At 42.5% G+C, this 21435-nt stretch overlaps 3 protein-coding genes across 4 annotated transcripts in view; 1 reads left to right on the forward strand and 2 right to left on the reverse strand.

Moving 5' to 3' along the window:
* Positions 1-13113, reverse strand: part of LOC115202970 (piezo-type mechanosensitive ion channel component 1) — a 75272-nt gene extending 62159 nt beyond the window's left edge. Inside the window, exon 1 of one of the 2 annotated variants that reach the window (XM_029767179.1) lies at positions 12144-13113. In XM_029767179.1, coding sequence (XP_029623039.1) covers positions 12144-12207 — 64 coding nt within the window. In that variant the 5' untranslated portion in view covers positions 12208-13113. The remainder of the gene's footprint in view (positions 1-12143) is intronic. The other variant, XM_029767178.1, reaches the window with a different exon arrangement.
* An 854-nt stretch (positions 13114-13967) lies between these two features.
* LOC115202974 (DNA replication factor Cdt1) lies at positions 13968-18360 on the forward strand. Its single transcript, XM_029767184.1, has 10 exons — positions 13968-14667; positions 15065-15217; positions 15430-15662; positions 15871-16065; positions 16157-16302; positions 16408-16502; positions 16590-16781; positions 17126-17269; positions 17369-17570; positions 17678-18360. The coding sequence occupies exons 1-10, from the start codon at positions 14140-14142 to the stop codon at positions 17839-17841; spliced, it is 2052 nt and encodes a 683-aa protein (XP_029623044.1). The 5' UTR covers positions 13968-14139; the 3' UTR covers positions 17842-18360.
* Positions 18361-18434: 74 nt separating this feature from the next.
* On the reverse strand, positions 18435-21232 carry aprt (adenine phosphoribosyltransferase). The gene is made up of 5 exons (XM_029767185.1): positions 21093-21232; positions 20746-20849; positions 20255-20388; positions 20026-20104; positions 18435-19833 (listed from the first exon to the last, which is right to left on the reverse strand). The coding sequence occupies exons 1-5, from the start codon at positions 21182-21184 to the stop codon at positions 19694-19696; spliced, it is 549 nt and encodes a 182-aa protein (XP_029623045.1). The 5' UTR covers positions 21185-21232; the 3' UTR covers positions 18435-19693.
* Positions 21233-21435: the final 203 nt, after the last annotated feature.

A 21435-nucleotide genomic window follows, 5' to 3' on the forward strand; every position in this document is an offset into this window, starting at 1 on the left:
AAAAACAAATGATAGTCCCACTAAGCCCACACCAGATGGGATGGCGTATCGCTGCAGAATTCTGTGGTTGCCATGCTAGTTAAGTGTGCCTTGGATTCTAAATAAATCACAGACAGTGTCACCAGCAAAACACCCCCAAACCTCCTCCTCCATGCTTTACGGGGGGAACCACACATGCAGAGATCATCCGTTCACCTACTCTGCGTCTCACAAAGACATGGCGGTTGGAACCAAGAATCTAAAATTTGGACTCATCAGACCAAAGGACAGATTTCCACCGGTCTAATGTGCATTGCTCATGTTTCTTGGCACAAGCAAGTCTTTTCTTCTTATTGGTGTCCTTTAGTAGTGGTTTCTTTGCAGCAATTCGACCATGAAGGCCTGATTCACACAGTCTCCTCTGAACAGTTAATGTTGAGATGTGTCTGTTACTTGAACTCTGTGAAGCATTTATTTGGGCTGCAATTTCTGAGGTGCAGTTAACTCTAATGAATTTATCCTTTGCAGCAGAGGTAACTCTGGGTCTTCCTTTCATGTCCTCATGAGAGACAGTTTCATCATAGCGCTTGATGGTTTTTGCAACTGCACTTGAAGAAACTTTCAAAGTTCTTGAAATTGTCCGGCTAGACTGACCTTCATGTCTTAAAGTAATGATGGACTGTCCTTTCTCTTTGCTTATTTGAGCTGTTCTTGTCATAATATGGACTTGGTCTTTTACCAAATAGGGCTATCTTCTGTATACCACCCCTACCTTGTCACACCACAACTGATTGGCTCAAACTCTTTAAGGAAAGAAATTACACAAATGTACTTTTAACAAGGCACACCTGTTAATTGAAATGCATTCCAGGTGACTACATCATGAAGCTGGTTGAGAGAATGGCAAGAGTGTGCAAAGCTGTCATCAAGGCAAAGGGTGGTTACTTTGAAGAATCTAAAATCTAAAATCTATTTTGATTTGTTTAACACTTTTTCGGTTACTACATGATTCCCTATGTTATTTCATAGTTGTGTTGTCTTCACGTTTATTCTACAATGTAGAAAATAGTCAAAATAAAGAAAAACCTTTGAATGAGTAGGTGTGTCCAAACTTTTGACTGGTACTGTAGATGTTCTTCGTGCAATTCACATGATATGTTACGAATTACAATTCGTACAATATGTTACGAATTTGTAAGTGCTTAAGATCCCTTTTCAATCTCGAATTAATCTCTTCATAAAATAACTCAGTGATGTGAGGAAGCTCAACTTCCTCTCTCTTACTCACGCTGTGCCATATCCTTTTGGCTTGGAGGGACTGGACCACTGGGCCTATGGGCAGTTGGCCTGGCTGCAGACCCAGCTCTGCCCAATGCCCTAGATATCCGAGAGGGTTTTCTCTGGCCGTGGTCAGCCAGCCTCAGCCCCAGGCAGCCAGCTAGTTCAGCACATCTAAATGTGTGCCCGCAACAGGTGTTGGGCATTGGAGCTCCATGCTCCTCATTAAAAACAGCATTAGCACTCCTGTGTCTGTGGTGACTGGCCAGCATGAGGCCAGTGCGGTGGCGGTCTGTTATCTGGTTACCGGTCAGCCAGAGGCATCAGCCGGAAGTCAAATTCTCATTTAATGAGTAACCTCCATCTGTATCATGTTTTACTGCAGCCTGAAAGACAAAGCTCTGAAGCCGGGCCAGTCCCACACCTGTCCTTGGCTCACTGTTAATTCACCAATAATGAGTTTAGATGGCGCTGGCTGGTGTCAGATTCCAGACCTAACATACAAACTGAGTGGTTCTGGGGCCTAGCAGAGAAGCTAGTCTTCCCCGACTGAGTCCAAGTACTGTACTGTAGATAGATGTGTGAGTCATAGCATTTAATTGAGCGTTCAAGCAGTATGTTTATCATTATGGAACTATGTCTTGTTGAAGTTCAACATTCAACTTCCTCCCACTCATCTCAATCCAATTACGCTGACAGAAGCAGCACCTACATGGAGGATTATGTCCGAGTTCATTCAAAGGACACTCATGACAGAACCTTCACAGCTGTGTGTGTGTTGTGTGTGTGTGTGAAAGAGAATAGTGAGCTGCCCTAATGAAGATAAGCAGAAACGGATAATCCGGAGCCTCCCGGGTGGCGCAGTGGTCTAAGGCACTGCATTGCAGTGTCAAGAAGCAGTGCGGCTTGGTTTGTGTTTCATGGGACGCATGGCTCTCGACCTTCGCCTCTCCCGAGTCCGTACGGGAGTTGCAGCGATGAGACAAGACTGTAACTACTACCAATTGGATACCACGAAATTGGGGAGAAAAAAGGGTGTAAAAAAATGTATTATCCAATAGAAATTCCCGATCACACTTGTAGGCGAAGTTATTCCTACGTTAGTTAGCATAGCTCATGCGCAGAAACACTTCATCAGGTTAACCGTCATGTCGCGCCGAACTGCGCGTGTGAAGGCCGTCAAACCAAAACGCACTCCTTCAATATAAAATTGTCCTTGACAAAATTAAAAGCGTGTCAGTTTGTCACTTTCACGAGGTTGTAGTAATGACAGGTTCAGCTACTTAAGACATCGGCTCGAATCTAGGTTTTGCCTTTAGAATTCGAGAAAATGAACGTTTCACCTCCCATTGACTTACCAAACCCCAAGTCTGGTCTGTCTAGTCTGCTTGGCAACGCGTTCCTGGAATTATCACCATGTTGCGCCTCTGGGTTTGAAATCGAATACTTACACTGGCCAGAATGTGTCTCACTTGATAAAATACTTGATCAATTGCTCATAGTGAACAAACGTTAGTGGCAAACAATACTGATGATGTATCTCAGGCATTGTTTGAATATATTTGGGTAATTGATTAAGACAATAGCACAGATCAACATACACTTGCTTGGGGCCAAATTGTACTTTGGTCTTCCAATGTTACTGATCACATCATACAGATGTTAACAACCCACAGATAAAAACATATGATCAAGGTCATTCAAATTTCAGACGTTTTTCATCATTCATTTGGTTTTATAGTCGTGAGAAGTGTTTTGGGTTAATCTGCAAGAAGACGATGGGAAAGTGGATCTTCAGTTATAATGAACTGTCCCCTTCATGATTCAGTAGCTACTGGGGCAGTTCATCAGTATGGGACGGAAACTTTCAGTATTTTCTCCATGGAATTTGAGGGTAGATTTAACCTAAATACATACGTAGCTAGAACTGACTTAGGTATTTCTGGCTGAGCAGCATTTCTTCCGCTCTATATTTCATTTTCACAAAGCACAGCAACCAAAGGCATGTGACTTTCCAGAATGCTGCTGTGTCTAAGTGAGTTTTAAGTCAGAGTTAGGTTTACTAATATATCATAAGCATCTCAGCCCTAAATTAAAGGCAACACAAAAGCCATGGCCTTATTTTCTTCTCTAGACACTTGGATCCCAGTCAAACTTCGACACTGAGAGAAACACTGCCAAGCAGTTGAGAGCACTAACCAGAATGTGTGTGTGGATATGTGATTATCAGTTTAACGGTCAGTTTGTGATGTTTGGGAAACCGTGACATACGCTATATGTACAAAAGTATGTGGACACCCCTTCAAATTAGTGGAGTCGGCTACCACCTACCACTTTGCGGCTGAGCCGTTGTTGCTCCTAGACATTTTCATGTCACAACAACAACACTTACAGTTGACCCGGGCCAGCTCTAGCAGAGCAGGAATTTGACGAACTGACTGGTTGGAAAGGTAGCATCCTATGGACAGTGCTACGTTGAAAGTCACCGAGCTCTTCAGTAAGGCCATTCTACTGCCAATGTTTGTCTATGGAGATTGCATAGCTGTGTGCTCAATTTTACGTGTCCTCATACTTTTGTATATATAGTGTACATATGTGCACCGGGAGGACAGTCAGTCAATAGACTCCCCCACAGTTCTGGCACAGCCTGATAACCACTTCTGCTGCACAGGCCCAGTTACAGCCTCTTACGTGCACCACCATCTGAACCAGACTATTACTCACCCAGAGACCATAAAACTTCTCATCATCCAGCACCCTTTAACCTAACAAGACTGAAGTCCCTGCCAAGTTTATCAGTGTTCTACGTCAACTTCTCATTAGTAGTGCAGCTATGAGATCATTGTGGTTCCTCAGGTCATTGTGCCCGCGGTGACACACAGGTTGTGTGTGTTAAACCTGCAGCTTAAGCAGTGAGCACTCTGACAAACAGGATGTGACACACTGAACATCAATGTGAAGGGAACACATGGAGGCCCGGCCATTCACATCCATTCCCATCATCCAAAAACTAATACACACCCGTTTCTGGTTGAAAATGCTTCCATTTTCACTCACTATGAGTTTTTAAAAATAAGAAAAAGTCAACATTGTGTGAGGTTGAATGATAAAAATATTTGTATTTTCCTCTCTTCAAATACTAGAGTATCTTGAATCATACAGGGGTTTTCCTCAGTCTTTGCTGTGAGTACTGCACTAGACGTACAGTATACCAGATCTGGTCTCGGGAATGGCTATCTCCACTGAGTTAGGTAAATCTGCTCATAGTTTTTTGGCACCTGACTTGTGGAATGATCTCCAAGGCTCTCTAAAGTTGGATGAATTGGTGCCTCTATGGCAATTCAAAAGGCTGATTGAGGACCTTTTTACTGAAGATTGTGTTTGTTTTCGATGATTGTGTTTTGCTTTTAGTGTATTGATGTGAATATTAATGTATATAGCGTATATTGATGTGTTTGGTGGGTATACAGGGCTCATCTGAGAAAGAGACCTTGCTTAAATAAAAATACAAAAAACACAGCTGATACACTTTCAAAGTGTGACCCATCTGCCATTATAGTCACTGCCCCAAAGACAGACACCATGCACAGTGCACGGAACACGTACCGAATTGTCTCCCCAGTAGCAAGGTAGTTAACCCCCAACAACAACTGCTCCCCGGGCGCCGATGACGAGGACGTTGATTAAGGCAGCTCCCCACACCTCTCTGATTCAGAGGGGTTGTGTTAAATGCGGAACATACATTTCAGTTGAATGCATTCAGTTGTGCAACTGACTATGTATCCCGTTTCCTTATCATCCCTTTTCCTCTCCATGGTTAACGTACGGGATGGAAAGGGCATTTACACTCAGGACTGTGTGTAAGGAACACATTACTGCATTTGGGATGCACACTGAACCGTGGCATCTATGGCAGGTTGTGCGTTCTCTAAAGGCGTTATTTGATGTCTGTATTGTACTTGACCAAAAAGTCTTACTTCCTCCTTTTAGCAGCAGTGAGACTATTGCACATTACTCAACTTTCACATGAATATTGTCATTTCTTCGCTTTATGAATCATCAAACTCAAAGTTGTGTAAATGCAAGAAGACACATAGGACTTTGTATTTAGTTGTACTGGTGACATTCACTTTCTGAGAAGTTGACTTGCCAGTCTAAAGGTGGAAGCACGAGATTCGTCTCAGGATGTTGCCATGGCACACATCTTCACCATGGTAATACCATGGTAAACAGTCTGAATGTCTGGGTGTGGTCGAGACACACTGAGGGCCGTAGATACAGCTAGTGGAAATGACAACACTCAGTTTATTCACAAAATAAACTCCACTGAGTAACGGAAAACTATGACATGCTTGGATTCAACTTTCAAACTACCGTACATGAACATGTAACTGACTTCATGTATACTGAACAAAAATATAAACGCAACATGTAAAGTGTTGGTCCCATGTTTCATGAGCTGAAATGAAAGATTCCCGAAATTCTCCATATGCACAAAAAGTTTATTTCTCTCAAATGTTGTGCCCAAATTTGTTTACATCCCTGTTAGTGAGCATTTCACCTTTGCCAAGATAATGCATCCACCTAACAGGTGTGGCATATCAAGAAGCTGATTAAACAGCATGATCATTACACAGGTGCACCTTGTGCTGGGGACAATAAAAGGCCACTCTAAAATGTGCTGTTTTGTCATAAAAACACCACAGATGTCTCAAATTGAGGGAGCGTGCAAGTGGCATGCTGATTGCAGGAATGTCCACCAGTACTGATGCCAGATAACTGAATGTTTATTTCTCTACCATAAGCCACCTACAACTTAGTTTTAGAGGATTTGGCAGTACGTCCAACCGGCCTCACAACCGCAGACCATGTGTAACTACGTCAATCCAGGACCTTCCCATTCGGCTTCTTCACCAGCCACCCGAACAGCTGATAAATTTGTGGGTTTGCACAACCAAGGAATTTCTGCACAAACTGTCAGAAACCGTCTCAGAGAAGCTGACAGACAGCGTGTATGGCGTCGTGTGGGCGAGTGGTTTGCTGATGTCAACGTTGTGAACAGAGTGCCCCATGGCAGTGGGGTTATGTTATGGGTAGGCATAAGCTACGGACAACGAACACAATTGCGTTTTAAATCGATGACAATTTGAATGCACAGACATACCGTGACGAGATCCTGAGGCCAATTTTCGTGCCATTCTGTAACGGGCGTCATATAGGGGAGACCAAGACGCAGCGTGTTGAGTGCTCATCGTTATTTTTTTAATGAAAATAAACACTAGACAAAATAAACAAAATGACAGCCAACAGTTCCGTCAGGTTATACAAACTAAACAGAAAGCAACTACCCACGAAAACACAGGGAAAAACAGGCTGCCTAAGTATGGCTTCCAATCAGAGACAACGATAGACAGCTGCCTCTGATTGGAAACCATACCCGGCCAAAACATAGAAAAACAAAACATAGAATGCCCACCCACCTATCACACCCTGACCTAACTAAACAGAGAAAACACAGCTCTCCTAGGTCAGAGCGTGACACATTCATCTGCCACCATCACCTCATGTTTCAGCATGATAATGCACAATCAACAGCCTGATCAACTCTTTGCGAAGGAGATGTGTCATGCTGCATGAGGCAAATGATGATCACACCAGATGCTGACTGGTTTTCTGATCCACGCCACTACCTTTTTTTTTTTAGGTATCTGTGACCAACAGATGCATATCTGTATTCCCAGTCATGTGAAATCCATAGATTAAGGCCTAATGAATTTATTTCAATTGACTGATTTCCTTATATGAACTGTTACTCAGTAAAATCTTTGAAATTGTTGCATGTTACGTTTATATTTGTTAAGTGTATAACAAAGCCTTTCCATTGTTGGTGGAACATTGGGGCTGCTGGCTGGGCTCACCTGGATCGACCTCCTTCCTGTTTTTGTGGGGGGGGGGAATGGCTGCGGTACCATTGACTGTGGGTCTGTGTCCAGGACATAGTAAAACAAACACTTGGCTTTGGGCTACGCAATCAATGTGTGGGTGTTAAAGGTAATTTAAGGGCAGTGGTTCTGCCTGCCGGCTCCTGTAAACAGGCGTGCCTCCTGTGGGTCGTTACTAAAGCGGAGCTAGATGAGCCGGGATGGAGCCCTGCCCTCCCCACAAGGCCTGTGTCACATTTCAGACTAGACTGTGAAAGCTGCTTCAACCGTCTCAACTAGTGCTGACACACTCAGACTGAAACACACACACACACACGTGTAGCAGTGTGTGAGTAAAATCACTGGGGAAGCTAGAAAAAAAAGCCATTACAGCCTATCTGTTGAGATTGCGTCTATAACCTGATAGTTCATATGCCTTGCGTCCGTGATATATAGGCCTAAAGGCCGAGACAATAGGAAGACAACAGTGGCAGAATAAATTCAAACACACCTTTGTTTCATGACAAAACCGGAGAGCAACCTCTGCCGGGGGAAGTCCACAAAGCATATCGCATGTAACAGTTACACGACTTACAGCATGGTCAAGCAAGTTAATGTTTCCGACATTTTCGAACCACTAAATAACTTTTGATTTACAACCACGGAGTTACCGCATGTCGCAAAGAAAACAGGAGCTGCCTCCACCATCACTATTCCAGCACCATTTCAACTTCATCAAATCACCTCTGCTTAGTCTAATACAGTGACAACTAAAAGATACTCAAAATGATTTAGTCCAGTCAATGTACGCTAAATATGATGTGGCTGTCCATGGCTCTGATTTTTGTGTGTGTGTACGGTCGTGCAAGTAGAAAAAACATGTTGACCCACCCTACTTGCAGTAAAACACCGATGCCATCCTCCTCTCTTTCATGTTGACGAAACGGTCTATCACTCTGTCATACAGTACACGCTTCTAGTTTTGATGTCCTAGGCTACCTGGCTAAAACGCTTGCTTTCACGGGCAAAGTTAGCTAGTTAACGTTAGCCTTCTACATCTAGCTACTTATTGAACTGCCATCCTCTCAGGCCAGGGGCACAGTATAAATGAATGGTGGGATCAGAATTGCCGTGATAATCCAAGGCCAGTACGGAGGATTCAGTAAGTAAAACCCCACAACTTGCTGAGAGACCACTGTGAATCTCTAAACACTAAAACACACCACACACATCTGTGATTTAGTTTAGCCCAGTAAGCCCACCCCCATTCATTCTTGGGATTGGGCATACTTGTCTCTTATTAGATATAAAAACAGATGGGATTAACCGAGGTAATGCAATGCACTCACACAACTTAGCGAGCAGGCCAACCATACTGTTTATAGCTTTGAACATGAGGTAATGAGCAGCAAGCCAGGACTTAAGGGTGAACTATTTTCCTCACCCACTTTGCCAGTCATGTCCCTCTCACATTCTCTTCTTCTAGAAGCAGAGTCTCAGCCCAGGGTAGGCCCTAGAATAGGCCTCTTGCAGGTTTACATCTCACTGACACTAACTCATCTTTATTGCAGTGAGTGACCAAATAAAACATAGATGTATTCTTGGCACCGGGAAAAAGGAGAACTAGCATAGATCGAGTCTATCCTCTACGTTCTCAAACAGCTCTTCAACAGAATAGTACTTCAGGGCTGTGAATTACACTTCAGCCAGTTGAATCAAAAGGTAGAGATTGAAAACCCCTCTCTATACATTGGCTGTCTCCTGGCTGTGTAATGTTAACAGTGTTTGGAGCATCGTTCTAGCTAATGGGTGTATTTAAGCTGTGCTGGAGCGACAGGCTACAGGTGTTTTCACTATGTACCGCAGCTGGAGAATCAAACGCAGCGGTTTATCAGACCTATGCAGCAGACTCACTGCGCGCCCCATGTTTATTACATGAGCTTAACCTCACACACAACTATCCTCACACAGCACAGGACCCTACTCTCTGGTTATTATCTATGCATAGTCACTTTAACTCTACCTACATGTACATATTACCTCAATTACCTCGACTAATCTGTGTCCCCGTACATTGACTCTGTACCAGTACCCCTTGTATATAGCCTCGCTACTGTTACTTTACTGCTGCTCTATAACTATGTTATTTTTATATTTTTTACTTATCTATTTTTTACTTAACCAACAATGCAGTTTTTAGAAAAATAAGTGTTAAGGGCTTGTAAGTAAGCATTTCACTGTAAGGTCTACTACGCCTGTTGTATTCATTGCATGTGACAAATACAATTTGATTTGATAGCTGCTTGATTGGAGAGTGGGTTGGGTTTGTATTGTCATTAAATGAGCACTGATTGCCTAGTATTGTTTGTCAAAGACAGTGTTGCACCATTGTAGGAAAGGGCACTCACTGATCATTTAAATGGGGTTTTGTATGAGAAATGATTTAGATTCACATTGCCAATGGAAATATAAAAATGAGAAATTGACATTTATAAAAGTAGATTACACAACAGTCCTGGTAGGCGACGCCAGCACAGAACATTTCATTTTGATATCATTGTGCCGAGACTGGCATACAGAAGTGTTCCAAAATGGAAGAGTTCATATCACACAAGTGTGTGTTTGTGTGAGTAGAAAATATCATTGATGCAGTATGTCATTATTTGAACTATATTTGATTGCTTGCATCGAACAAGTCCAGGTTTTCTCCAAATTTCCAAATGAATATAGTGGAAGCTTCCTGACATCCAGGACCTATACATATACATATATATATATACATATACACACATACATACTAGGCGGTGTCAGAGGAAGGCCCAAAGAATTATCAGAGACTCCAGTCACCCAAGTCATAGACTGTTCTCTCTGCTACCGCACGGCAAGTGGTACCGGAGCGCCAAGTCTAGGTCCAAAAGGCTCCTTAACAGCTTCTACCCCCAAGCCATAAGACTGCTGAACAATTCATCAAAAGGCCACCCGGACTATTTACAATGACCCCCCCTTTGTTTTTACAGTGCTGTTACTCACTGTTTATTATCTATGCATAGTCACTTTACAAATTACCTCAACTAACCTGTACCCCCGCACATAGACTCGGTACCGGTACCCCCTGTATATAGCCTCGTTATTATGATGTAATTTTCTTGTGTTACTTTCTTATTTTATTTATGTTTTCCCTTTAGTTTATTTAGTAAATATTTTCTTAACTCTATTTCTTGAACTGCATTGTTGGTTGAGGGCTTGTAAGTAAGCATTTCACGGTGAAGTCTACACCTGTTGTATTCGGCGCATGTGACAAATAACATTTGATTTAATTTGATTTATTGTGTTTGTCCACTCTTCACATATTCCACCTTGTTCTAAAATCTTTATTCCACTAAGATACAGGTTCATTATCTTCTCATTGTCTCACTTTCAAACGGTGGTAGTAAACACACCAGCCAACCATGTGTTCTTGATTAAACAGGTCCTATGTGGCCTCATGTGGAACAATGCACTGGTCAGAATGACCCACTGTGTGGAGCATTTTTATTGCCCTCAGTGATGTGCACCTTCCAGCCTTGGATTGACCACAAAGATGGCAGTGTTACAGTCTGCATCCAGATGAGCACCAACAGATCTTGCTGACAAACAAAACAGAGGACATGTTTGATGAGGCCTGCAACTTCTAAACCACATGTGAAGAGCAACATTATGCGGTCAAAAAAGGAAAATCAGGCGTGTGGGTGAGACAAAGACCTTAGATTGAAACAGTTGCAGCCAATGTGGAAATGCGTGGAGATTGGTTGGCCACGTGTAACGGGTAAGGAGGCTCGCGAGACACTTTCTGTTTCCTGTGAGCCACGGAGAACCCATGTGACAAGAGATGCCACATCTTCTAGCAGTATCCTGTCAACAGTCTGAACCACATCTATAAGCGCCACAGAGCTCTTAGTAAGACCAGTAGGAGAATATCTGGATTTTAGTGCCTTAAAATTGGCTGGTGGAATGGAAAGTTTCAGGGACAAGGAGGCTGAGATAGAAAATAATATTTACAGATGACACAACTCAGGAGGACGGTTTCCTGTTAAAACACTTACATGATACTAATAGGCCTACGTGTGGGGGACAATGTCCTCAGTTCATTTACCAAGTCATAGGCCTACTACACTTGAAGCTTCAAATACAAACCAACTTTTCATTTAAACTACCATTTACATTTGCTTTGTCCTGTGGCACAGCATCCTACCATTATATAGGCAAAGAGCGGAGTATGAACAATTGTGTGCACTCTAAAACCTAAAAGCATTCTTCGGCTGTCCCCCTAGGATAAGCCTTTGAAGAACCCTTTTTGGTTCCAGGTAGAACCGCTTTGACTCCCATGTAGAAACCTTTCCACAGAGTTTTACATGGAACTCAAAAGGGTTCTACCTGGAACCAAAAAGGGTTATGCTATGGGGACAGCCAAATAACCCTTTTTATATATGTGTGTGTTTGTGTGTTTTAACAGGAAAAGGTCCCGTCTAAAACCTCATGTAGAAAGGAAACCAGGCCTGTGTCTGCTAAATAAACACCAGATGAATCAGAACTCACTGGAGTCTATCTGAACTGGGGAAAACAGGACAAGCAGAGAAATAAGTATAGCCTATTTTCATTGGGCCACCGTGCAAAAGAGGGAGGTCAAATACTTAACCCATAATAATCCTATTCATACAGAAGTGATTGCAATTTCAGATTATGTGATGTTTATCTGATCTATCAATGTAATTTTGTCAGTTTTCTGTATGTTCATGTTTTTATTGTAGCCTACCCCTGCCTGAAATTACATGAAAAAAATCCTAAAAAGTAGACAATAAATAATATAGCATGACACGCAAATTGAATATGTAGCAAAATAACATAATATCAATAATTTAGACCTATTGAGCAGTAAAATTGAATTCTGGCTTAATTCAATTCACAATGGAAACACTAACAATTTACCTGCTAACAAGAACGTCGGCAAAAGGAAGCAGTAGAGCAGTCCACATACCACCTGAAGCTCCATGAGGTCGCGTCCCAAATGCACTGCTTAACTCCAGTCTACAGTCCCGCTGACATTCCTCGACGGAACGTTACATTCCACACAATCAATTTTAATAAACTCAGTCCGCAATAACTGTTCATGGTTTTAAAACAGTCTTTTGAACCGAGAAAATAAAGCGGTGCGGTCATTCCACTAGGCAGACATATGACTTCCAAAAGTAAACTTTTTCAAGTTTCCAGAGTGATGGACCAATGAAATCTATTGCGGTTCTTGTTCTGTAAATCCACAAGACATCTTCACCTCCTCACAATGCGGGGATATAAAATGTATTCTCACGAAATTGTAAACAAAACGAACTACCAGCTCTCCCGTATAGAAACAACTCTCCTCTCTTGCCGCCCCTTGGACTGAATATTCCCTGTAAAGCAATATCTTCCTGGAAAAAGTGATTCACCAGTAGGCCTACTGCAACAGATGAACTGTTCTTTCAGTCGCTGTAAATCCAATTCACTCTCACTGGGTTGGCACTTCCTCTGAATGTTTTCTCTCTCTTCATAACCTAACTAACTATTTTAATGTGTGTTTTCGAAAGCAACCTGTCCACGTGGAAGACTATCCCACAAGCATACCCAATTAATGTACGGTCATTTCGAAAGAAACGAATTCACTGTCAAACTATTCAGCTATTCTATATCATAGTTAACGCATGTTTGAACATATCTCACTGACAGCACCATCGCCTGCGATTTTCCTACTTGAGCACATCGTCGTTTTGCGTTGACACATGACACTTACAAACTTTAGCCTATGACAGGAAATTATAGGTGAAATATTGCTATGTGACACTCCTACCCTACCATAACTGCGTAGTAAAACCAGTATCCTATGAATTTGAGATTATACACCCGAAAACTCGTACTCGGTAATCTTTTGAAGAAGTTTCAAACTACTGTAACCTGCTTGAAATTGCTTCTACAATCTTCTAAATAAATATTGTCTGGTAAATCATTAGCGTCATCTAGCGGTACACCAAGCCCAACTCATCACTCTCACACTCACATCAAGAAAACCCTCTTCAAATAATTTCCATAAAAAAAGAGGAAGCAGTCAGATAGTCACACTACTTAACTCATAGACATCCAGAATGCTTGACCTACAATAATCTCAAAAGTACATGGCCAGATAGGAAACCATCACCAACTCAAAATATAGAAATAACATAGCATTGACCTACCGTACAATAAAAATTACACATTTTCACTGCATGCAGATACAAATTATACACGAAGGAAACTAGTAAAAAGAAGAAAAAAAAGCAACCACCTTTGCACATGAAAACACAGAATCCTACTCATTACAGCAACTGGCTCACGTGGTAATGTCTAGATGCGATACAGCTTTTGTCAAATTGATGTAATTTTTTTTTTATAATAATACGTTTTTGCATTTTAGCTAACCCTAACTCCTTTCCTTTCCTAACCTTAACCTAAATCTCCTAACCTACTTTAATGCTCCTAACATGCTGCGCAAATTATCCTAAACCTGCTACGAAAAGTCCATTTTGACAAAAGCAGTATCTCTTCTAGACATAAACGGCTCAAATCAAATGCAATCAACGCTAATCAGGAATAAAATCCCATCAATCACACAATCGTTTCTAAACTACCTACTGCACTGTCTTTGACACAGCCTTATCACAACTGATTCGTTCAAAAGAGCTGATACACTGGCCAATCACTAAACACATCTATTTGAAACGGGGCGGGAGGAGGCTTGGGAAGGTCACGTGTCCATTTCGAGCGAAAGCGTGTTGACGTTCCGGTCATAGAGACTTTGATCAGGTCTGCATATATACATCGGTGGCTCAAGCTGCTGAGTTGGACTTTATTTATCGTTTGGTCATTCGTATTTCCTGACCAGAAGAGAATTGTGTGGTTCTAGATTGACATCATTATGTCTCAGGCGCGGGTCACCGATTTTTACGTCCAGAGAAAGAAAGATGCTGGTGGGGCTGCGCATGGTGATGGCAATACAACCCAAGTTGTATTGCCATCAAGTAATCCCAGCACAATATCAACTCGGTCGAAAAGCAAGAATGCGGCATCTACAACAAATGTTATGATAAAGACTTCAAAATCCACATGTTCTGAAAACAGTGTACAAGAGGAGTTTTGGAGGGTTATTGACGAGGCGACTTCGGTCGATAATGTGGAGAGAGTGTCTGCTGTGCTGGCGAGGACCGACTCGGAAAAACAAACAGTTTTCCCCAGCCCTCGAACTCCCAAGAGGACCTCTGCAGATGCTGAGTTCGATATTGGATCAACTGTATTTACAACCACTGCTGACCATATCATCGCAAAGAAGCGTCTTCGGATCGGGGCCAAAAAACATTCCATCGCTGCAGGGACAAGTCCTGGGCGGTTTAAAGTTGTACCGAAGTCTGTCAGGAAGAAATTGATTCTCTTCAAAGACGACGAAAAGGTAATGTTGGCTTAATAATGGCGTATTTTCGTAGGCCGCCATGGGGTCATTTTAATGTTTATATTTTTATAAACTGCGTAAATTAAGGTGTGTGTGTGTGTGTGTGTGTGTGTGTGTGGTAAACACAGGCTTAGATCTCATAACTACGTGTTCTAAGACAATCTTCATCAAAATAACGTCACTTTTACGTAGGCTAATCAAAACAAGTACAACGGCTTAATAAAGGTCATGTTAACTGACTGATATTATAGTCATAAGCTAGACACAACAGATTTCACAACAATTCATTTTTATTTTCCTAGTTTGGCTAGGCTAGGCTAGGCTAAATAATTTGAAGACATTGAAGGGGGCTGAATATTTACAAGTCACAACTTAACCTTTTCTCTTTTTTTTTTAGGAAACCCACCCTGTGGTTAAAGATGTCCCGCAGGTACCCTATTCACTACCTGTTGATAAAGAATCAAAGAATTTAGTCAATCGCAGTGCCAACCATTCTCCAACGGGCAAACCACATGTTCAGGGCAGCTCAACCCCAAAAGAGGGGCACAAGGTACAGTATTGTTAGTGGCTTATGCTTTCACCTCTGCTCTTCGCTCTTATGTCTACACACCTGGCCAAAATTCAATTCTATGGGAGAATGTTTCATTTTATCCTCTCAAGTTACTCCTTAGTCATACCATAATGGACAGCATCCTCACATGTTTCAATGGCACTGATTTTTAATATATATAGTTTTTTAAATGTTTCTTTCTACCACATCAGACTTTCTCCAAAGAGGATGCTGCGGCACTCAAGTTCCAACTTCAGAAGATCAAGGACCAGACACGGGAAGCTGAGAACCTGCCCTCTACGGCCCCAGAGTCTACTGCCCCAGACCTGAAGACAAAGCTAGCCCGTGTCAAAGAGCTTGCTGCTAAGGCACAACACCGGAAGGAGGAGAGGTTGGCAGAGGCCAGATCTACTGAGGAAAATAATCGCCCAAAAACCGAGGATGGGTGAGGATGAAACAATTATTTCAATTATAGACATCCTTCAATTCAGCCAGGGTGGGTGAAGCTCAAAATAGTGACATTTAATGCAAATGTTTCTGCCACCTTTTTTAGGGGTCTTTGTTGGGAAACAGTGTTATTTGAAAAGAGGCTGCTGTAGTGGCTTTGACTATTACTCATCCTTTGTCCTGATCTGTAATATGCTCTTTTTCAGAGATAAGCTCCCAGCCTATCAGCGGTACCATACTCTTGCCCAGGATGCTCCCCCTGGCCTCACCCTACCCTTCAAGTACAAACTGCTTGCTGGAATGTTCCGTAGCATGGACACCATAGTGGGAATGCTTTTCAACCGCTCAGAGACTGTTACCTTTGCCAAAGTGAAGCAGGGTGTCCAGGACATGATGCACAAGTATGGAGCAAACTACAGTTGTCTAATTGGGTAATTAGTAGAAATCCATGGGAAGGAGCAACAGAAATATTCATTACTTTTTATTTCACAGGCGTTTTGAAGAGACCCATGTGGGCCAGATTATGACGGTCTATCCTACTGCCTACCATTTCCGCCAGGAGAGAAACATTCCTACCTTCAGTGCTACAGTGAAGAAGTCTAGCTACCAGCTCACAGTGGAGCCTGTCATTGAAGCTGGTGAGGGGATGGTCTCATGATGCTTTGTATTCTTTCAACACAGATGAGTGTATTTTAAATAACTGCTGATCTGAGTCTCTCTTAATGTCTGTTTTTGTTCCTCAGATAAGAGCAAGGCAGTGCTGGCTGCTTCCCGCCTGTTAGAGAGGCGAAGTATCTTCCATCAAAACCTTGTCAGCATTGTGAAAGGGCATCACAAGGTAGGCACCATTTATGAGAGAATATTCTCTAGCTGTATACTTTGAGTTGACCTGACTTGGTAACCAATCTGCATATGTTGTCTTTAGGCGTTCCTTGCCAAGTTGAATCCTCCTATTAGAGTCCCAGATGACAAGCTTACCCGCTGGCACCCTCGCTTCAATGTGGATGAGGTGCCCAATGTCCTGCCCGGTGAGCTGCCCCAGCCCCCACAGGGAGCTGAGAAGCTAACCACTGCCCAGGAGGTTCTGGACAAGGCCCGCTCCATGATGACCCCTAAGGTACTTACTGACCTGTCTGTCTTAAATTCTGCTCTACACATCCAACCCTTAACACACACACAGTCAATGCTGCTGTTTTATCTATATAACATCATCTGTGTGATGAAGACACTATCCACTTTATACTTGTAAAAAGTCATACTGGACATGGCACATTCATAATTTATATTGTGTACTTCCATTTTATTGCACTGTTGCAGGAGCTTGCAAGTAAGCATTTCACTGCATATATTATACTTGCTGTAGACTCTGTACGTGCTGAATAAACCTTGATTTGATTGGGCATTAGTTTGATGGGCATTCATTTCAATAGCATTGTTTGGTATTCATTTTGCTTTTTCTAGATGGAGAAAGCGCTGGCCAACGTGGTTCTGAAGACCGCAGAGATGGTCTGTGTAAAAGAGCAAGGGCCTGTTCCACAAACTCCCGTAGCTCCTGCTGAAACTCACAGTGCCCTCAAAGGGGTGTCTCAGTCCCTGCTGGAGAGGGTAGGTCACCCTGCTGTTTGACTTAGGACACAAATGTCTGTATGTAGTAGTGTGCCCTATGCAGTGAGGACTGGGACTGACCCCTCTCTTTTGTTGTAGATCCGAGCAAAGGAGGCTCAGAAGCTCCAAGCTGCCATGACCCGGAACCCTCAGCAGGAGGAGCGCCTTGTGATGATGTCACGGCTGGGAGAGCTGGCTCGGATCCTGCGTAACGTCTTTGTGGCAGAGATGAAACCCGCACTGATCATGGAGGTGGCCTGTAACCGGATGATCTCTAGTTACCGCTCTGCCATGAACACAGGTGAGTCATCTGAAGAAATGCCTGATATGAAATCCTAGATTTTTAACTTTTAAAAACAGCCATTGGTTTTCAGTGCATTCGTTTAAACATTGACTTTTTTTTTTTAGGTGATATGGAGCTACACCTTCGCCTGCTGGCAGAACTGACTCCTGAATGGCTTACCATTCACACAATTAGAAAGGACTTTTATCTCAAGTTGGACAAGACCATGGACCTGAATGTGGTACTGGAGAAGCTGAAGCAGAAGACCAAAGAGGAAGAAAGGCTTTGAAGGTTAAAAGCTTCCCTGTGGCTCAGTTGGTAGAGCATGGTGTTTGCAACGCCAGCATGGTGTGTGCAACACCAGGGTTGTGGGTTCGATTCCCACGGGGGGCCAGTACAATTTTTTTTATTGAAATGTATGCATTCACTACAGTAAGTCGCTCTGGATAAGAGCATCTGCTAAATGACAAAAAAACATTTTTTTAAAAAGCTATGATTTTTCAATGTGTAATTTGAATAGAGACATATTGGCCTTTGTGTGTGCGCGCATATATATATATATATATATATGCAATTTGTGACTTCAAGTCTTTGATTATTGTACAATGCATGGCTGGTTTTTAAAGCAAGTAAAATAACTTGTACCAATTCAATAACCATGTAATTTTTGTATAGATTAACACTGTGCAATGATTTTGTCAATTCTAACACTGACTCATTGTGGGTGGTTTTACAGTTGAGACCGTTTCTGGTTGATTAGGTAGTATGACACCATTGTCTTACTTCTGTAATAAAACCTTTCTAGTTACTCTTGTCAAACTGCCTTTTTTGCTTGCACAGATTTCCATCAAGCAGGTTCTTATTCTATAGTGCACATGTTTCTGCAATGTGAACAGTTCATTTTTATTCAGCAGAAGTTTGAAACAATTAATCAGTCATGGTGAAACAAGTATACTGACAAAATGACTAGCAATTGCACCAGTACACAACAGAAGGCATCTTTAGACATTGATTCTTATTGCATATAAATGAGGGCTAGCACAACTAATTAACAGCACATTGATGGGTACACACAGATGGTCTATATTGACAAGAAAGCTGTGACTGATCAAACAATAAATGCCAATAAGGCAGATATGCGTGCAAAACTTAAGTTTTTCTCAAAGTTGTCAGTGACACATTTAGATCATTTTACCAGTTAAATTGGCTGAGAACACATTCTCATGTACAGCACCGACCTAGAGGAGGATAAATGAGCCAATTGGAAGCTGGGGATGATTTGGTGACCATGGTGTGAAGGCCAGATTGGGAATTTAGCCAGGCCACCAGGGTTAACACCCAACTAACGATAAGTGCCATGTGCTCTTTAGTGACCAGAGTCAGGACACCTGTTTAACGTCCCACACGAAAGACTGCACCCTACACTGCCCTGGGGCATTGGGATATGTTTTAAGACCAGAGGAAAAAGTGCCTCCTACTGGCCCTCCAACACCACTTCCAGCAGCACCTGGTCACCCATTCAGGGACAACCCTGCATAGCTTCAGAGGCAAGCCAGCCAGCTGGCACTTCCTTTTGGCTATTTATTATTTTATTTCTCTCATCTACACCTCGTTGAGGGTCAGTATTTTGAACCAATGTAAGAATAAAGTGGCTTTTCAATTGAACATTGTTATCAAAAAAGCCTCACGTAATTTGACAAGAGTTCCATACAAAAAGGGTTCATCTCACGTGGACCGATTTTGGGAAGAGAGAATCCTCTCGCTTCACCTCTCTCTATGCTACTCTTCCTGCTTTCGCCAGTCCACCCATTATGCCATCATTGACTTGAACGGGGACACCCATTCTATTCATATGACTGCACGTGGAGGAGAGGAGAAAAATGTGTAAAAATATTTTTGTTGTTGCTGCTATTCCAACAGCTATTACAGTGACCGTGGTCATTTGGCTGGCCAAATAGTCTTCCAAAATTCCAGAACCGTCACAGACGTACTATGTATACTTATAAAATGAATGCCATTTGCTTTATAGTGCGTCTCCATCACAATTCATTACAGTTGGGTAGGAACTGTAAGACAGTAAACTGCATCAAAGTAGTGCGTTCTAAACCATACTGAATGGAACACTTGGAATTGTTTTGACCTCAATACTGCACCAGGGAGAAGAGGGTATTTGGCTTCAGCTTTTCAACCCCGTTGAGCTCTTTGAGCTCAATGACCACCATGCAGCCCATAACCTCTGCATTCTGTTTCTTCATGAGCTCACAGGCAGCATACATGGTTCCTGACAAACAGTAGAGAGAGTTAGGTGGAGTACTACTGAGTAATATGGAGGCATTGTCATCGACACTGGTCTCAAAACAAAGACGGGTAATGCTAATGAAACACAGTTCCCTTAAATCAATTTATATTTTTATCTGTCATACTGTCCACTTATTTGTACAAAATACACCCAATGAACAGTGAAATGCCTCACCTCCAGTGGCTAGTAGATCATCGATGAGAAGCACTTTCTCTCCTGGAGCCACTGCATCCTCCTGGACCTCAACCGCGGCCTGATGAAGGAATATTCATTGAAAAGGAACGCTATAAACAAATAGCAGGTTCCAATACATAATATGTACTTTTCAGAGGCTTGGAGCTGTGATATGAATGAACAGAAAGGTGTAGGAGGTAATACAGCGGTCATCATCAGCCAATTTCACCTCTCCATACTCCAGTTTGTATGCCACAGACACTGTAGGCCCTGGGAGCTTTCCCTTCTTCCGGACCAGCACAAATCCCACTCCTAACCTCTGGGCTAGAAGGGGTCCGAAGAGAAATCCCCGGGCATCCAGACCTAAAGGACATAGATCACGCTGTTAGAACAAAGTGACCATCCACGGTGTTGAAGGAAATGTGGTTAAATGACAGCTGCAACCTTCAATGAGCTCAGAATTGCCTAATTCCCAGACAGCAAGAGAACTGGGGAGCTGCATGGTGTCCTCAGTGACACATGCACCAGTCCCATTGCTTCTCATGTTAATGTTCCTCAGGAGCTGCATTTGACAGTGACTGCTTTTACACAGGCAGCCCAGTTCTGATATTTTATCCACCAATTGTTCTTAATCACATCAGATCTTTCTCAGAGCTGATCTGATTGGCCAAAAGACCAAATTGGGCTGCCTGTCTAAACGCAGCCATGGGGATGACTCACCGACAATCAGTTCTACTTGGGGATGAGTCTGCCTCACATGTTCCTCAAAAAGATCGATGACTGCGGTCAATGCACCCGGGTCTTTGAGAATTGGACAGATGTCTCTGTGTGACACACAAAAATATCATTCACATTAGCTGTTGAAATAAATATTCTAACTAGCCATCTCGTAAAATGTATCTTCTATCGAGCATTTCAACATAGCTAGCTAGCTACTACAAAATAGTATTACACGCATGCACGTTATTTAGAACAGAACGCTAGCATTGCAAAGATGGCTAGCTATCTAACTCGCCACATGACTGTAACGCTAGGTGTATCGCGATAATCTATCATTCACTACCTACCTGAAAAGTATTCCTTTGCTTGGGAAATCAGGAAAATGTTTTATGTGTTTGGTGACCAAATCTAATTTAGCTTCTCTCGCGTGGAGTGCCATGGCTAACTGAGCGTTAACTTCCTGTGGAATCGTCTGTGTGGACGTAGACTTTGAGGCAAAAGGTCAGATTGCCTGGTAGTCATGCGATAAAATCCGGGTCGTCACTAGTTACCACAGCCACAAACTCAGCCTATTTGTACAATGTATCTTCTTAAAATCAGACGTTGAACCTAACCACACTGCTGACCGTATGGCTAACCTTAAATTAAAAGCAAATTGTAGCTATGCTATCTAGTGGAAACCCCAAACCC

This window comes from Salmo trutta, chromosome 12 (assembly GCF_901001165.1).
Source record: "Salmo trutta chromosome 12, fSalTru1.1, whole genome shotgun sequence".
NCBI classification, from domain to species: domain Eukaryota; kingdom Metazoa; phylum Chordata; class Actinopteri; order Salmoniformes; family Salmonidae; genus Salmo; species Salmo trutta.